The 17,637-nt window shown below is 53.5% G+C and overlaps 2 protein-coding genes across 5 annotated transcripts in view; both read right to left on the reverse strand.

Annotated features, from left to right (window-relative positions):
- GMIP (GEM interacting protein) overlaps positions 1-14,669 on the reverse strand; it is a 27,876-nt gene extending 13,207 nt beyond the window's left edge. For 2 of the 4 annotated variants that reach the window (XR_012584610.1, XM_074567143.1), the window contains exons 1-2: positions 11,026-14,669; positions 9,557-9,694 (exon numbers count right to left, since the gene is read on the reverse strand). Coding sequence is in view for 3 of the 4 variants with exons in the window: in XM_074567143.1 (XP_074423244.1) it covers positions 9,557-9,694; positions 11,026-11,254 (367 nt within the window). In the remaining variant the exon portion in view is untranslated. Of the gene's footprint in view, positions 1-6,454; positions 6,952-9,556; positions 9,695-11,025 lie in introns of those variants that run through there. The other 2 variants (XM_074567144.1, XM_074567145.1) reach the window with 2 other exon arrangements.
- NXNL1 (nucleoredoxin like 1) lies at positions 12,150-17,587 on the reverse strand. The gene is made up of 2 exons (XM_074567150.1): positions 16,949-17,587; positions 12,150-15,361 (listed from the first exon to the last, which is right to left on the reverse strand). Exons 1-2 carry the CDS (start codon positions 17,269-17,271, stop codon positions 15,064-15,066), a joined length of 621 nt encoding a protein of 206 aa, XP_074423251.1. The 5' UTR covers positions 17,272-17,587; the 3' UTR covers positions 12,150-15,063.
- Positions 17,588-17,637: the final 50 nt, after the last annotated feature.

Below are 17,637 nucleotides of genomic sequence, written 5' to 3' on the forward strand. Positions count from 1 at the left end.
GGGCTCCGGGAAAGCCGGGAAGGGACTCTGGATCAGGGAGGGGAGCCGTGGGACGAGGGGGAAGGGTTTTAAGCTGAGAGAGGGGAGATTTAGATTAGAAATTGGGAAAAAATTATTTGCTGCGAGGGTGGTGAGCCCCTGGCGCAGGTTGCCCAGAGAAGCTGTGGCTGCCCCATCCCTGGAGGGGTTCAAGGCCAGGTTGGACGGGGCTTTGGGCAACCTGGGCTGGTGGGAGGTGGCCCTGCCTGGGGCAGGGAGTGGCACTGGAGGGTCTTTAAGGTCCCTTCCAACCCAAACCATTCCATAATTCACTGTGCCTGACCCAAACCTCCCCGAGGGCAGCAGGACGGTTTCTAGAGGTGCCGGGGAGCGTGGCTGAGCCCTGCTGTCCTGCACAGACTCACGGGGAAGCAACAAACCGCGATGCCCGGGCAAAGGACGGCGAGGTGAGGCCAAGGGCCAGATGGGATTCAAGAGAAAACTTTAGAAACAGTAAATTCATCGAGGTTCCTTGGGCGGAATCCCCAGAAAATGAGTCTGCAGCTGTCCAGGGAGGACATCGAAGCTGATTTTAGGGCTTGCAATGAGACCCAGGATCGGCTGGGAAACCCATGCAGAAACCGTTATCGTAGCCTCTCTGAGCCGAAGTCCTGGTGCTGGCAGACCTGATGGAGGGGCCGAGGGGACGTGGTGGCGTGTCCCCACACCGCCACCAAACCCTGCGTCGGCAGAACCCTGGGCAGAGAAAAGAGCAGGCATCGCCGCGGGCTGCGTTGCACAAGTTGAGCGTGTGTTGCAATGTTTTATGCGCAGGAACCGTTTCTCAACGTTGTACGTGCTTATTTCTCCTCATCTACATGACGAAATCCCGCACCTTGTTCAGTCCCCGGCGGGCATGAATTATCGGGCATGCAAAATATAAAACGGGCTTGTCCCCACTTTGATGGGGGACACACGATGCCCTCCTGCCACCCGTCTCTACGGTCTGAGCGCCTTCTGCCCGCAGCCGCATGTGTAGTGAGGCGGAGGCGAGCGCGTTAATTTTACATGGCGTAATTGGTGCCGTTAATCTCACTTTCCACCCAGCCGCGCCTTCGTCACCGAGGGCTGAAACTAAAATCGACCCCGGCTGAAAGTTGCTGAAAAAAAAAAAAAAAAAAACCAAAAGGAAAGAACGTTTCAAAATACGGAACTGGGCACAATTGGTAAAAAAAAAAAACAAAACCAAGAGAAAACTTCACTCTTCTTTGTCCTTTTGACATTCCAGGAAACAGGATGTGGTTGACCTAAATCTAGAGTTGCTTCACTGGTAGTTGAGTTTTTGACAGCGAGAAGCAAGTGGTGCTTGGTAGAAAAGTCAATTGGCGTCTCCTTTAGTTACGGCGACTCCCGGGCCTTGTCTCAGTCCTGAAAAATCCAGATTTTTTTCAAGTCCAGTTTTGCTGGGAGCTGGTCTACCCTTAACCCTCCAGACAGTTGCCGACCCAGACTCGCGGAGACGATGACTCCAGAAAATTCCCGGCACCCGTCTGATGGGCACCAGGACGATCCTGATCATCTTCCAGCCAAAATGGGGTAGAAAAGCACAAGACTGGCTTGTCTGGACAATAAGGAAGACTGTGAGGATGTGTGGATGCATATGGGGGTTTTTAAATTATAAAAAGATGCCAAACAACGCGGAGAAAGTATTTGAATGTACAATTAAGAGAAAAACGGAAGTATTAGGGATATTTTTCTCCACAAATCTCCTCGTTCGGTGTCCAATGAAAGTGCTCTCTGACAATGACATAGTTACAGTGTCCAAGCTGTGAACGTCAACCCATCTCAGCCTGTCATCAGCTTAAAAATAGAAATATTTTTATGATTCGTTATGAACCAAATGAAGAAGGTTGGGTGGGACACCGAAGCCACGCGTCCCCTGGTGGTCAGCGCTGAGCACCGCGGGCCTTCCCTTCTGCACCAAGAAATCGGCCAGGGACGCTCTGAGCTTTGCTGAGCAAATAATTCAGATTTAGGCTGTTCTTTTAAAAGATTTCTGACCGTTTCAGTCCAAAGTGAAATGAGGCACTGAAAGCGTGTGAAGACACGCCTGGGTTTTTTTTACCGTAAACCACTGAAGCCTGAAGGAGCCGCAAGGAACCGCTCAGAAGGGCCCACCAACGCTTGGGGGACCTGGGGAAGGGGTTTAAAAGCGCCGCTGATGTTAATCGAGAGCTGCAAACCAAAGCCAGCGCCCGCCCTGCTTTGTCGTGATAAATAGTCGTGATAAATCACCATTTCGCACTTGGCGGGTGACCGTGAGACCAAACATCTCGCTCTGGTTTATCTGGAAGAGACACAAGTTGTTCATAATCCAAGACGCGACAAATCCAAGGCATGCTGGTTTAATTTGAATCCTAACTACCCTCGGTCCTTTGAGCAGGGAGACATCTGCCGCTTCCCCTGTTTACCACGAGCAGAGGATTTGTACAACAGGAAGAAGTGACTCAACGTGAGCAGCGCTGGTGATGGGCACAACGAAACGTTCCGCTTTTGAACGCGGCTATTGTCGGGCTCCAAAAGATAAAGCAAGAACCGCAGGTTCTTGCAAGTCTTTGGCTTCATCTCAATAAGATAATGCTACGATGAAAGTAGGAAGGTGGAAAAGTTGAACCTAAGAAGTTTTCCTAGCCCTGCTGTAGCTGATGTTACTAGCCGCCTTTCTCATTCAGGAGCAGTGCCGATTTATCCCGTCCATTTGAAATCTCTCGGGTGGCTTTATTGGCACGTGGAGATCTGGGCCGAATGATTCATGTGCCTCACACGTATCTCATCAAGGAAATCAATTGCCTCGAATGTGTTGGTCTTCGTTGTCACAGCTGTCATCAGTCCGCCGTCTGTTGGGACACCTTCAGGAGGTGCCTCCCTGAGGAACCGTGCGCTCCTGATTGCCCGCTTGCTAAACACGGAAACATCTCTGCATGTTTTCCTGTGCTGGGAGGAAAATGGAGCCCCTGTGCCTGGCAGGCTTGCTGCCGCTCCCGTAAACATCCATCAACTAATTATTCTTTCAACCCTACTCAAAGCTCCTTGCCTTCGGCAGTGAGGATCAGGTGGCAGAGCCCCCACTGCAGCGCTTGGATGTGGGACCGGGGGCTCGGAGAGACTCCGGCTCGCTCCTTTGTCCATTCGCTACGGCTCTGCAGCCTTATTTACAAATTTAAATTAAATTTAAAACCAGTTATCTTACTGGACAACTCGCTGACAACTGGAAGGCTGATCTAGAAAGTCACTTTTCTGGAAATTAAGAAACACCTATGTTTCTTGAAGGACAGCGTGGCCTTATTCTTCTTATCTTAGACAATTCCATCAGAAACCCCTTCCAGCGTGGCCTTATTCTTCTTATCTCAGACACTTCCAGCAGAAACCCCCTCCAGTGTGTCCTTATTCTTCTTATCTCAGACACTTCCAGCAGAAACCCCTTCCAGCGTGGCCTTATTCTTCCTATCTTAGATGATTCCAGCAGAAACCCCTTCCAGCATGTCCTTATTCTTCTTATCTTAGACGATTCCAGCAGAACCCCCTTCCACTGTCGGCACTAGACCTGCATCCTAAAGGAGAACATCTCCGCACGGCCAACGCTTGCGCCGGAGGGGGCCAACTGTCCAGCCAAGTCCTTCCCCATCCTTGGATGGACAAACGTGTCACCTCATCTCCATCATGTCGCTCCTGGAGAGCTCACCGCTCTCCTCTGCCGCCATCCCGGGGGGAGCGAGCTCCGGCAGCGGTGGGTGTGCAGGGCAGGGCGGATATTTTTAACAGGAAAAACTCTCGTTCTGCTGTTGAGCAGAAGCATCGCTTCCCTTTCGGCTGCAGTTACCGTGAAATGAGGGAAATGTTTAAAACCCCAGCTCAGCGCAACTTCGCCACCAAACCTCGGCATCACCAGCCTGTTCCCGGTAGCGCCTCCCTCTTCTCTGCCCTCAGTCTCGCGCTTTGCAACTCAACGGCTGAATTTTTCTGCCGGGGTAAATCTCCCCTTTCTGCATAAAAGGTCTCAGGCTTCTTAGCAGCGTCTGCGTAAAATCCCCCGCTTGCTAAGCCGCGCCGCCGGGCGAACTGAATTACACCAAATGAGTCTGAAAACTCTTGACTCCTGCGTGAAATCCTCCCTCTTTAACCAAGACGCCCCTCAACGAGACCCCGATTGCGGCCGGCAGCGAAGCTTAGATCAGCATCTCCATCTGCCCGAGGAATAACGGTTTTAGAACACAATAATCCAAGTTCCTTGACAATGGTTTTGCAAACCCGAGACCACTTCCCATCTGCCACTCCGATTTCTCGCCTCCTCTTCCTCCTTCAGTGGAACAAAGGCCTTGGCAAAAACCGAATTAACAAATAAAGCTAATTTTTGAGGAGGTCGGAACCGCCACCCAACGGCGCGATCACCCCCAACTGACAGGAAACACTAACAAGGTCAGGCATCTTAAATAGCAGTACGTATTAACGAGGGGATTAATGAATCACGTTGGGGGAGGGGGAAAGGAGAATTTCCACTTAATGCATCGATTTATTGAAAAAGAATGCAAATATTCCAGCAGAAACGGAGCGCAGGTGCATGAGTTTGCGAAATAAGAATGAGGTGATTGCCAGCTTTAGGGGAAAATATCAGTAAAGCAGCCTTGTCTTGATAGATGGCAGCCCCCTGCCATACTTAATTACTTAATAAACCTGCCTTTTTAAGTAAGAAAAGTACAACTACGTTAAAATCCTCACTGCTTGTTTCTTCAATATTAAGGATAAGGAAAGGTTGGTGATGGCGAGAAGAAATCAGACTGGTGGTGAAGCACAGCAGATGCTCCCAGTGCTGGAAAGTGGTAAAAGGACCTCCCAGTTAGCAACAGAAGGACGAAGCTGGGACGCTTACTGGCTAAAAAATAAGACCGCACAAAATCATTTATACCGGTCATTTTGGTTTTGCGAAAGAGCTGTCAAATAAACCTCCTGACCAGGTGAGATTGGGGGGATAAAAGGCGCCCTGTGGATACGGCCTGCTTGGATTTCTCAAGGGCATTTGACTTTTACAGTCATGTCACCTTCGGTGTGGGATTCTTGGTCGCGCGTTGAAAGACTTTTCACTGCCAAACCTAAAAATACATCTTTAATCAATGTACAGGGTTGTTCCTAGAGGGATCGAGACATTCCTGCTTTATGGTGGGTTCGTTAAATGATCAGACTGGTACCACCATCTCTCCTGGTCAAGTGCTCGACGAGACCAAGGTTGTGGATTAGCTGCGCATGTCGGATGGCCAGGCTGGAAGCCCTGAGAAGTGGAGGTGGACACACGGGGCGGTCGCCTAACGTGAGTTTTTCGTGCAAGGCGGCGGGGAGAGGAGCCCTGGCTGCGGCCGGGAGAGGAAGATGGGGCAGGAACGGGCTCTGCGCGCGTCTCTGCACGCGATGCTGCACCACGAGCGCCCCAGAGCTTGGTTCTGCCGAGGGGTTGTGCTGAAGACACCAACGCGCTCTGGGGGGCAAGGGTGGGAAGAAAACTGGTCTCATAATACAGTTCCTAAACAAGCTCAGCTTATTGAGTTTATCAAAGACAACGAGACATCCTGTAACCGTCCCCGAGTGTCATCGTGAGCTACAGAAACTCTGCGTAAGCCAACAGTTTTGCCATTTTCGTGACAAAGACGCAATGGGATCCAGCTGCTGAAAGGCAAGCTGAAATAGAGAATTTTCTAGCTGCAAGGATAACGATGCATTGGACCGTGGCAGCAGGGAAAGGACGAGCGTGGCCTCCCGTGTTTCCACGATTACAGAACCAGTGAGATTTTTTTCACCCCTCCAAAGTGCCAGGGACTGGGCCCTGTTGAAGATGGGAGGAGGATTTGTGCTCTCAGGTGGTCCAGAGACCTCTCAGCTGCTCCGTCGGTCAGTGTTACTCCAATTTAAACGGATTATATTCGTAATTAAGGTGGTCACCTTTGAGAACAAGGACTTGGAGCAACTTTTGGTCGGAGGGAGTGGAGCTGATGATGTGCAAGTACCAGCGCTGGGTACTTCCAACCTCTTAAGAGAAAACGCTACACCTTCTGCCTCCCAAAAAAAGGGTGGTTTGCATCCCTTCCTCCTAGAGAAGTTAATGTCCGGTACAAACGCATCAAATAACTTCATCTGCCAGAGAAACACTTAGAGAACTGAGCAGCTGGGTTGGGGCTTGGAGCAACCTGGTCTAGTGGAAGGTTTGCGGGGGGCAGGGGGTGGGACTGGGTGGGCTTTAAGGTCCCTTCCAACCCAAACCCTCCTATGATCTTCATGGAAACCCCAGTTAGAGGAACTTACAGCTCTTTTCTAGCACCCCTATTTCCGAGGTGGCTGACAAGGCTGATCTGCGTCATACGTCCTACCGTGTCCCCAGAGCTCCCGGTACAAACAGTTAGAAAAGGTTGTTTCAAATGCCGTCACGTACCACTTGGTTCTGGGTCTCCCATGGCTGAATCTTCCGTGCTTTGGTCTGAAAGCAGCAGAATCCCAAATTACCCAGCTTTGAATCACAGCTGAATTAAGTAAAAAAAAAAACAAAAAACCAAAAAACCAAAAAAAACCCCAAATTCTCGATCACATCAGACGTGAAGAAATTATCCAGAGGCCCATGATAGCGGCGGGTGAAGAAGACCGGCCCGAAAGAACCGGCAGAAGCGCCCGGCGGTGAGCGCGGCTGCTGTCACCAGATCTGCTTCCTGCCGACACGCTTCCGCGTAAGGAAACGGTGCGGCGTGTAGTTGTCTGATCACGCCATTTGCATAACTCCGAGGTCTCTCGGTAAATAGCAGAGAAGGGACCGTTTCAGAGCCCCCCCCCCCCACCTTCGGCACTTTGAGCTCTCGTGGCGGCCTCGGTATTTCTGGCTGGAGAACGCTCTCTGCTTCCAAAGAAACACCCGTCCTCCCAAATATCCCCAACAAACCACGGAGAAACGGCTGGTGGTGCGGGGAAAGGGCTGTTGGGTTAAAAGAGGGGTCAGAAGAGGGAAAAGATGAGCATCTCGGGCAGCGGTCCTCCCCCGAGCCGCCGTCCCTCTGCTCTCCTCGCCGGCGCGGGGCTGTTACAGAGACCCCGGCCCGGCAAAACCGACATCCAAACTTTGGAGGGTTTTTGTGCCTTAAATAAAACCAAGCCCTGATGATTTTCATGCGTTTTTGACGAGCGAGGGAAAAAGCTATCGCTTGCCTCAAGATGTTTTTCAGCCCCCTCCGGGCGGTGGATGGGGACGTGGGGCTTTAAATCCGGACGTCGGTGGGGAGACACGCTCCAGCTCACCAGGAGCTGGTTTGCCGATCTCTAGCGCTGCCGTCCTTAGAGCTGGTGAATTTTGCCTCTGGTTGAGGAATACCGGTGGTGATTTAAGGATGAAACCGTGCTGCGGGGAACAGAAAACGTTTATTCAAAGATTCTGGATCGACGCGAGCGGAGACTGAAGGGAACTTCTCTGCGAATATCAGAGAAACTTGACAGCAAAAACGTGACAGTCGAGAGACGAACTTGTGCTCAGGGGTGAAACGGTTGATTTTTCTTTGCTAAATAGCGACTGATTAAAACCCCTGGGTTTTCTTATGCAACCTTGTGGCCCTGGGCTCCCAAAAAACCACACTTTCCTTTTCCTCGGCATCTGCTGGGGACTCCAGGAACGCCGCTAAGTTTCCTCTGCGAAATTTCTCCGGGCGGTCGCAGCCGGCAAATCCTCAGGCTCTTCCGTCCCTCCGAGGACAGCCAGACACGAGCCAGAGGTAAGATTCAGCTGGCCTTTCGGTCATCAACGCTTCTTTAATTTAAAAAAAAAAATAAAAAAATCCTGGGATCTCAGGGTCGCTGCTTCTGCGTTGGGCGTTTCAGGCGCAAGCGGGACAGTGTCTGCTCGGGCTCCGGAGGTGACGGTTGGCTTTCAGAAGCGGAACCGGGATGCACAAAGGACGGTGAAGTGCCGCTGGGATCAGCGCGATGAGCTTCTCCTGGCAAATCCTGCCTGGCCTGCGCCTCAGTTTTATAATTTCTACGATTACTAAACATTCTGCGATGTTAGGTCTAGGTGTGATTACCGTACCCTGCTCGCAAAGTGCTTCATTTACAGATAAGTGCTCCAAAAAAGCGTTTTTTGGGTGTAAAGGCGTTTATAGCCAAAAGGATTGCAACGTAGTACAGCAACACCCCCTCCAATTAATTATATTTTTTAAAAAAGCTAATAAAAGCTAACACAAAGCAAGGGGTACGGCTCCGCATTTACCAGGAACGTAACTCAGGATCCCAATTCCCGGTCTCACCAGCCCGTTTCCCTTTTCCTAGATGTTCTTGCTGAATGAGCCCGTCCTTTTTCGGTTGGGCTTTGGGTTTGGTTTTTTGTTTTATTTCGGTAAAAGCGGAGATGGTAAAACCTTAAAACCTCGCAACGCAGCCCGCAGACTCCACCTGCATTTCTAACCCGGGACTTTTTTTTTTTCTGGTAGTTTTGGTTTTTTAGGTTTTTTTTTTAATCCCTATTTTAGACCGAGCACAACGGCAAGTTACTGCAGAGCCCTGTGACACCCCCCTACGAGGTCGCATTAAACTTCCCTTTGCGTCACCGCTGCTGTTTTCGAAGGCAAGTGCGTTTTCACGCCGGCAAAGTCTGTTGAAGGCAGGGGAGGGAAGAACCCGGGGAGTGAAAGCGGGGCCGTGGTTGGGGCACTTTCCTTCCTTCCAGCTCCCCGCCGACGGCCTCGCGCCCGTCCTGGCTCCGCTCGGACGCCGAGCATTGGGAGGCGATGTTCACTGCTCCCCCTTGAAGCTTCTCCGACCCCCAAAACAAAGGCCAGGAACCAGCTTTGCTTCTCAGGAGGCTGAGGCTGGTTTTCAGGTGAGGATTTTCCACTAGATTTAAGTAAATCTGAGCTCCCAAGACGCCAACGTGCTAAACAGGGACAGAAAGGGCGCTACGGATTCAACTTCAAACCATCCGACTGAGGTCGGTGTGGTGTTGGACACCCCCGTAACTCCCCAGGACTGCGTAAACCAACCGTTAACGATCATCCCGTGGGTCAGGCTAATTCTCCCCCTGCCGCGCGCTGACAAAACAAACACACGAAAGCATTTTGCAGGGGGTTAGAGAGGAATTCAGCGCCGAGAGAAGCCCTGACACACGCCTGCTCGCCCCGACGGGCATCACCAAGCCATGAACGGCTCCCCGGAGCCTCGTATTTTCATTCTTTGCCGTCACCAACCGAACGCAACGCGTTTTTATTAGTGGAAACCAGAGAGAGAGGTGCAGTTTGCCAGCACAATGGCCAACCCAAATAAAAGGCGCTCGTGTCTAAGCCTTTATCTCGCTTTCGTGCGTTTTAAAAGCACCGTCTTCCCTAAGGAGGGGATGCGGGCAAGAACAAACCTTGGGGATCCCTGACTTCTGCTCAGTGTCGACACCGACGTGTGCGGGGAGACCCACGTGCCTGTGCTGAGCCCGGTTGAAAGCTTTCCGTCCCCGCCGAGCAGAGGGCAGGAGCTACAGCGCTCGTGGGGCGCACGAAGGTTGTGGATTTACCCTTGACACTGGCGATGAGGGTTGCTACGGCAGGCTGGACGGCATCCCCGGGCAAAGCAGGATACGTGTTCAAGAAGGAGGAGACGGCTTGCAGTAACTCTGCCAGTTTGCCTTCAACGGAAGCTGAGATAACTTCTCCTAAAATTAAGAAGGGGAAAAATTATGATTTTTTTTTTTTTTTGCACGCGTAAACTCTCCTCCTCACCTCTCCCGGGAGGAGCTCACTTCAGCACAGCGGTACGGGTACCCGGCTGTGTTCCTTAAATACTCGAGTTCTGCACGAAACAGAAAATAAGAAATGCCGAAGACCGAAGCAAGCAGAAAACCCACGTGCGGCGATGGGATGGATGTGGAAATTGCCCGGTCACCGGGGCCAGGACCCTCCGTGAGCCCCCACGCTGCCTTTTGTCCAGGTTCTACTCCACGAGCCCAAGCGATGAACGTCCCCGCTTCCTTCTGCAGGAGCATCGTGTATCGTCCTGTCTTTACATCCGAAGGCCAAGCTCCGTGGGAAGAACATCGTCCCAAGCCGAGCGCTCGGAAAGATGCTCGGCGGAAGAACCAGCCCAGGCAGGTTGAATTTCCATGTAGTTTGGTGGCTGCTAAAAGCCGACGTCTCGAAGCCAAGAGCGCCGCGGTGGTTAGGGGTTGGCTCCAGAAGCGTGGCCAACCCAACTGGTCGGGCGTGCCTGGGGGAAGGCCGTCACCGTGGCCTCCAGCTACAGCTTGCGGCCGTGGGTGGGGCAGGCAGGATCAGAGGGAATTCGGGATGCCTCCGTGGGGAGGGTGGCTCTCCTCCGGGAGGCTGCTTCTTCCAGCAAGTCGTTAAAGGGGTTTTGTTAATGCTGCCAACCCGCAGCTCCTAGAGCAGCGCCGAGCCTGTGATAATTTTCCCAATTCTCAGTTTAGGTCTATTTATTGGGCTCCAGCCTGGAGCGTCCTGCGAGGACGGAGGCTCTCCGGGGAAAAGGGGGAGAGGGGAACGTGCTGGACGCGGCACTTCTTCTGGAGCCCGTTTCCAGGCTGTGACTTGGGCTCCCACCGCTCCCCAGAGCATCTCCAGCTTGAGCCTCTTCTCTCCTGACACTCGGACTCCTTCCCAGCGAGGAATCCCGGTTTTCCCAATGGGGTCAGCGCGGGCACCCTTTTTTCCAGCCCGTTTAACTCACCCGTGAGTAATTGCAGCTGCCGTCAAGGGCACTCGAAAGGTTTTTGCATCGCTTTTGGAGGAAACCTGTGCACTTAGATGGTTAAGTGCTCTGAAATTTTATCTATTGATGCAATTCATTACGGGAAAGGACGTTTACATAATTAAATATCTGCGCAGCGAGAAGCCACTCTGAATTGTCTGAGGGCTGCCTAAATTCATCGTCTTACATAAATAATGCAGCAAGAATGAGGCAGGATCGCTTCTGCTGAACAGAATCTGCTGGGTTTGTAAGCAAACAAGCGGATTGAAAAATATTTACCTTTTCGGAAGAGCTCGCGGAAGTCCTGAAGTTTCCCGTCGATGTTCCTCAGGTGTGTGGTGACGCGAAACACCTCCGTGGGGTCCGGGTGGCCGGTGCCGCCCCGAGGACTCTGGATCAATGCCGGCCGCTGGCCATGGGGCTGGTGGCCTGGCGGGAGGCGTCTGCCTGGCCATCCGGCTGCGATGCCGGCGGGAGCGGCGTTGTCCCGGGCTCCCGGCCCGTTCATGGCAAGGTGCGGAGCTTCCCCGACTCCCCGGTGGCTTGAGCCTTTTTCTCAGGCTGGGTTTTGGGGCGCGCACCCCCCAGGTGAGCCCTCAGCCCGGCTCCCCCTCATCGAAAGGCGGCGAAGCAGCATTCTGCAACGGCCGCTGGAGAGGCGAGACAAAACACTCGGAAAAAAAAGGAAGGTAGGGGATGAATTCTCATGTTCTCAGCATTTATTCATTTTGCGATTCAGGAGAGTTGCAACCGGTGGTTTTGGAGAAATGACCGAAGCAAGTTTGAATTATCCAGTTTCTTCACATCCTTCCCAGCAAATGGAAACCCAAGTTTAGGAAACTTTTTCTTAGCGAGGCTTGGATATCAAAAACAAGCCCCGAATATCCATATGCAACAGCGCTGCATTTCCGTATCGGTCTCTCTTATTTACCATAACATTATCTGCAAGTAAGAACGTTGGTTTCGGCGAGCTGTAGAGAGCGCCTTCCATCGCTTTCGTTGTCCTTCCTCAGCTAAATCACGGACGGGGAGAAAGCCATCGCCTCTCCTGAGAAACCCCTGGGTTTACCCCAAGCGCCGGTGTTTGCTGGTGAAACCAGAAAACGGAGCCGTTGCCGATGTCCCCGCTGCATCGGGCTCCCGAATCTCCGAACCCTCGGTGCCTCCGCTGCTACGCGCAGCCTGCGTGGGACGAGAGAGAGAGACGAGTCTGCAACCTTGGGGCAGGTGTCAGGCCGTGCGGATTTTCCACATTCCTCTTGGGAGTTGTGAAATTACTCACTTCCCAGCCTATCTGCTGCATCAGACCCGTCCTCCTGCCCGCCTTTCGTTAACTCTCTGCTGTCCGAAACTCCTCAGGCATCTGCGGCGTTCCGCCCGCGCCGGGATATTTTTTTCTTTTTACGGAACGGGAAGGCCCTTTGCGAGGAGGTTGTGCCCGGCACGGGGAAAAGGTAAAGCAACAAATTACGTGGGATTATTCCCAAAAATTACACAGACCAACTGTAAGGTGGCACGTTTGAGAAAGTAATTACATCAGAAATTGCTTATTTGCACTAAAGGACGCTTAGATACTGCCCTAAGCATCTAAACACCCTTTGTTCTGTGTCCTATAAATAGAAATAATAAGCCCCACGCATGAAAGCAGGGCTAAACGTCTTAAAAACGGCATAGGATCCGTCAACTGGGAGGATTTTCATCTCTGACGGAACTAGAAATGAAGAAATAATGTTTGCGGCTGGTTTTTTGTAGGGTTGCTCTGCTCCTCGCCGCCAGCGTGAAGCTCAACGCTGCGCTCGCTCACCAGGCGCAGCGTCTTTTGGAGCATCGCTGGGACTTGATGAGCTTAAAGGTCTCTTCCAACCAAAAATGATTCTCCGATTCTCCGCTGCCTCCCCTTGTTCTCCCATCTGCAGCGACTCCAGCCCACGCGCTGCCTGGTGATGTTCTTTTCTTGGCTTCCCAACTATTATCCTAGAATCATGGAATGGTTTGGGTTGGAAGGGACCTTAAAGGCCACCCAGTGCCACCCCCTGCCCTGGGCAGGGCCACCTCCCGCCAGCCCAGGTTGCCCAAAGCCCCGGCCAACCTGGCCTTGGACCCCTCCAGGGATGGGGCAGCCACAGCTTCTCTGGGCAACCTGGGCCAGGGGCTCACCACCCTCAACGTGAAGAATTTCGTCTAATATCTAACCAAAATCTCCCCTTTTTCAGCTTAAAACCGTCCCCCCCTCGTCCCACGGCTCCCCTCCCTGATCCAGAGTCCCTTCCCGGCTTTCCCGGAGCCCCTTTAGGGACTGGAAGGGGCTCCAAGGTCTCCCCGGAGCCTTCTCTTCTCCAGGCTGAACCCCCCCAGCTCAGCCCGGCCCCACAGCAGAGGGGCTCCAGCCCTCCCAGCATCTCCGGGGCCTCCTCCGGCCCCGCTCCCACAGCTCCGTGTCCTTCTGGTGCTGAGGAACGTCTCGTGCCGTATTGCCAAGCTTTATTAATTACGAGGAAAGAGCGACTCCATCTCTCGCTGTCGTCTAAAGCACGCTCCTAAGCGTTACGGCTTCTTTTACTGGGTGAAAAAATATAAAAAAAATAATCCAGAAAATCAAGCAGAGAAACTAAAGCACTTGTTTCTCTCTACGGTGATGATGGCGATGGTGTCCCGCGCTGGCAGGTTCACTTCTCGCCGTCACCCGGTCTCCCTTCCTTGGCCGGTTCTTTCACACAACCACCAAGAAAAGGGCAACTTTTGGTTTTGTACGGAGGAAAATTTGGTGGTTAAGTTAAAAAACGGGCGGGGCTGGTACAGCTCCACTTTTAATATTATTGGCCTTTACGTAAATTCGGGTGGAGAATGTCCTTTTATTGACACGGAATGTCAATAAAATGTTGTTCTGTGGGAACGAGAAACAGCCGGTTGATAACGGCCAAAAACGTTGCCCTTTGCCTCCCTCCCGTTGCTCCCAATTTGTCATTTATAACTGGGTTGTTTTTTTTTTTAAACACAGGACGTGGCCCGAGGCAAATGGGATATTGCTTCGTCAGCGGCCGCCAGCCAGCACAGCTTCGCTCCTCCGCCTGAAAGCTCTTTTGGGTGCGATTTGTGCCTTTTCACGCGACGTCCATGCGCCGTAGAGCATCCCGAAGGAAATGCCCTTCTTCTGCCCGGCGCGGAGTCTCCTCCCAACCGTTTGTTTTATGGGACTTCTCCTCCCTCCCTCCTCTACCTGTCGGACTTGCTGGGCGAAGAGGGGGAAGATGAAGTGAGAAAACAAGTCGAACGAGCCTCTGTCTGTCTCCGACATGCGCTTCCCTTCCCAGATCCTTCGTGGATCCAGCAAAGCTTTTCTAAACCCTCTGCTCAGCTCCCCGCCGATACAGGACCAAACCTGAGCAAATTAATGCTCCCTTTCCCCCTTTCTCCTGCTTTTTAGACCCCTTGATTCGGGAAAGAAGGGGGATGCGCGCGGCAGGATTCCCCGCAGGCTCCGTAAATGAGATTTTTGGCTACGGAGAGAGTCGGTTTCGTACAAATCTGTTGGATTTGAGAGGACAGAGAGGAGCGATGTTCGCTAAGGATGTGCGCAGCCCCGGCAGGATTGGGACAGGCGGATCTTCCGCCTGGGATGGGATTCGGCTTCCCGACGGATCGCTGCCGGGCTCTCTGCTGCCGGAGACGGCAACGGCCGTGAGCAGATAACGAGAGGTGGCAGGTCACCAGCACGGCACCGCTGCGCTCCGGCCACGGAACAACCTGCTCCTCGGCAGGATTTGTCCAAAACCTTCACTTTTCAGCAGCGTAACGTGAGCAGTGACGCGAGAGATTTCTCACTTAGCGCGTGGGCGTCTGTCTCCCAAAAAAAAACCCCTCCCCGTATCGGCTTCTCAGAGGGATTCTGTTCCCGCTGCCGTTTCCCACAGCCTCTCCGTACCCCCGTGGCAGCGCTTGGGGGTTTTTTTTAATGCAATTCACATTTTTAGATCTCTTTAGCGAGTCATTCACTGAATGCCGGCCTCTGGCGGTTAGTTTTCTTCTAACTTTTTTGGTAAATACGTGACAAAGACGTCACCGTCACCGTGAGGATTTTTTTTACTACTCTAGGTCCCAGGGTGCAAAAAAGAAAATGTACTTCAGTCGAGGTCGGAATATCCTTATTACGCCAACCAATTTTCCGGGTATGAACAGCCATGCGCAGGAGTAGAGCGCATTTGCCTTAAAACAATTCAATTTTTGGAAAACTAAGGTGATTTTTGGCGCAATTCTAGAATAGAGAGAGACGTTGCTGATCCAGAGATGGCGGGTGGGGACAGAGACCCCGACCGGCTCCTAAGGAGACTCTTCACCGTCCTCTTTCCTCCCCTTTTTCTTCTCCTCCGGCGTCTTCTCCACCTTGTACTTGAGGCGGCGGAAGGGGTCGGTGATGCTCCTCCTGCTCAACTCATCAAAATCCTCCGCCAAGAGAAAATTCCGGTCCACCAGCTCGGCGGCTTCCTGCCAGTTTCGGAAGCAAGCGGGTCCCACGCGCCGGATCTCGTCCACGGCGTTGCCGACGATCACCTCCCCGTCGGGCCTCAGCACCACCACCACCGGCACCTCGGAGACGCCAAAGCGCAGCTCCAGGTCCCTGCGGGGCAAAAACGGGGCGGAAACCTCAAATCGGCGAGGGAGCCTCATCCTCCTCGCTGCTTCCTCATCCTCCTCCCCGCTCCTCATCCTCCTTGACACTTCTCATCCTCTCCTCATCCTCCTTGACACTCCTCATCCTTCTCGACACTCCTCACCGCTCCTCATCCTCCTCAACGCTCCTCATACTCCCTGCTGCTTCCTCATCATACTCGCTGCTTCCTCATCATCCTCGCTGCTTCCTCATCCTCTCCTCATCCTCCTCACCACTCCTCATCCTCCTCGTTGCTTCCTTATCCTCCTCCCCTCTTCCTCCTCCTCACCGCTCCTCATCCTCCTCAACACTCTTCATCCTCTCCTCACCCTCCATGTCAGTCCTCATCCTCCTCCCCTCTCCTCATCCTCCTCGACACTCTTCGTCCTCTCCTCATCCTCCTTGACACTCCTCCTCCTCCTCCCCGCTCCTCATCCTCTCCTCATCCTCCTCGCTGCTCCTCATCTTCCTCGCCACTCCTTGTCCTCCTTGATGCTCCTCATCCTCCTTGCGGCTTTCTCGTCCTCCTCCCCACCCTTATCCTCCTTGCAGCTTCCTCATCCTCTTCTCTTCCTCCTCGACACTCCTCATCCTCCTCACCGCTTCCTAATTCTCCTCCCCACTCTTCATCCTCCTCCCTGCTCCTCATCCTCCTCGCGGCTTCCTCATCCTATTCTCTTCCTCCTTGACACTCCTCATCCTCTCCTCATCCTCCTCACTGCTCCTCATCCTCCTCCCCGCTTCCTCATCCTCCTCCCCGCTTCCTCATCCTCCTCCCTGCTCCTCATACTCCTCGCTGCTTCCTCATCATCCTCGCTGCTTCCTCATCATCCTCACTGCTTCTTCATCCTCCTCCCCATTCCTCATCCTCATCAACACTCCTCATCCTCTCCCTGTCCTCCTTGCGGCTTCCTCATCCTCCTTGACACTCCTCATCCTCCTCACCCGGCAGGATTCCCGCGGCTGTCCCAGTGCAGGGTTACACAGAGCCCATTCGCTGATTGTAACCCGCTCGTTTGCCCGTCGCTGCTAATTAGAGCCTGGCGCGGATCTCTGTGGGGCCGGGGGTTTGGACATCACCCCGGGGTACGGGAGGTGCAGGTCGGCGGCTGGGACCAGTTTTAGGCCGCTTGAAATTTTAACCTGCTCCAGTTCGCCCTCAAAAGGAGCTGGAAATAATTCTGGGTGTTAATCGCAGCTCGTTCTGTCGCTAATGAGGTTACAGTAAACACGCCGAGCGCTTCCAACCCGCCTGGCTGCATCCATCTTTCACACTACGTCTCCTGCCTGGGGGGGGGGGCCCACGGCTGACGCAGCTTTTCGAGTTATAAATAGTGCGTTATAATATCAGAATACAGAGATATCAGCAAAAAGCAAGAAGGAAGGAAGAGGAAATATTCCTTCTGCTTTATAAATAGGTGCAGCCAAACAGCTTTGGTATTTTTTCCCTTAAAACACCGCGCTGACCGCTGCAGCGGGGACTGAAAACGAGGGAAAACATCTGGAAAAAGAGCCTAAATATCTAAAAATAAAGGCGGGGGGGGGGACGCGTACCTTTTGAAGGCGTCCCCGAAGGGAACGGCCAGCCAGCGTTTCGGCATGCTCCTGAGGAACGCGCTCTGCTGCTCCTCCGTCTCGTCCCGCGACACGTACACCAGGACCAGCTGCGATGCCCGTTCCACGTAAAACTCGTCGGTCAAACGGAGGAAGAAATCCTTGAGGATGGGGGCGAACTGCCGGCACCGCGGGCACTGCCCCGACCCGAAATAGAGCAGCAGCACCTTGTTCTCCAGCGCCAGGCCCAGCTCCCGCTCCGTCTCCACCTCGTCCCGCTCCCGGTTGCCCGTCAGGACCTTCCCGGTGAAGAGGGCGGCCATGGGCGATGCCGATGGACCGATCCGGTGGCCCACGGTGAGCTCTTGGTGGTGGGAAGGGATGCGGAGCTCCCCGGAGCCCCCCCGGCTCCCTGCCCCCGCCGGCGGCGTTTATTGATGAGCCCGGAGCCTCCGGTAATCGGCTTAAAGGGGAGGTCAGTGCCTGGGGGGGCGGTGACAGACCCGGGGGTGTGCGGGGTCAGGGCCACGGGAACGCGGGTGGTGCGGGTCCCGGGCCGTGCCGGTCCCGGGGATGCCGGACCCGAGGGTGCGGGTCTCAGGTGGGTGCGGGTCCTGGGCCGTGCCGGTCCCGGGGGTGCGGGTCCCGGGCCGTGGGAACGTGGGCAGTGCCGGTCCCGGGACGTGCCG

The sequence above is a fragment of the Larus michahellis genome, chromosome 25 (assembly GCF_964199755.1).
Source record: "Larus michahellis chromosome 25, bLarMic1.1, whole genome shotgun sequence".
NCBI classification, from domain to species: Eukaryota; Metazoa; Chordata; class Aves; order Charadriiformes; family Laridae; genus Larus; species Larus michahellis.

Coding starts and splice junctions, on each gene's coding strand:
- NXNL1 (XM_074567150.1), bottom strand. CDS start 17,271: ATGGCCGCCCTCTTCACCGGGAAGGTCCTGACGGGCAACCGGGAGCGG. Junction 15,362..16,948: donor TTCGGGGACGCCTTCAAAAG/GTACGCGTCCCC, acceptor TTTGCCCCGCAG/GGACCTGGAGCTGCGCTTTG.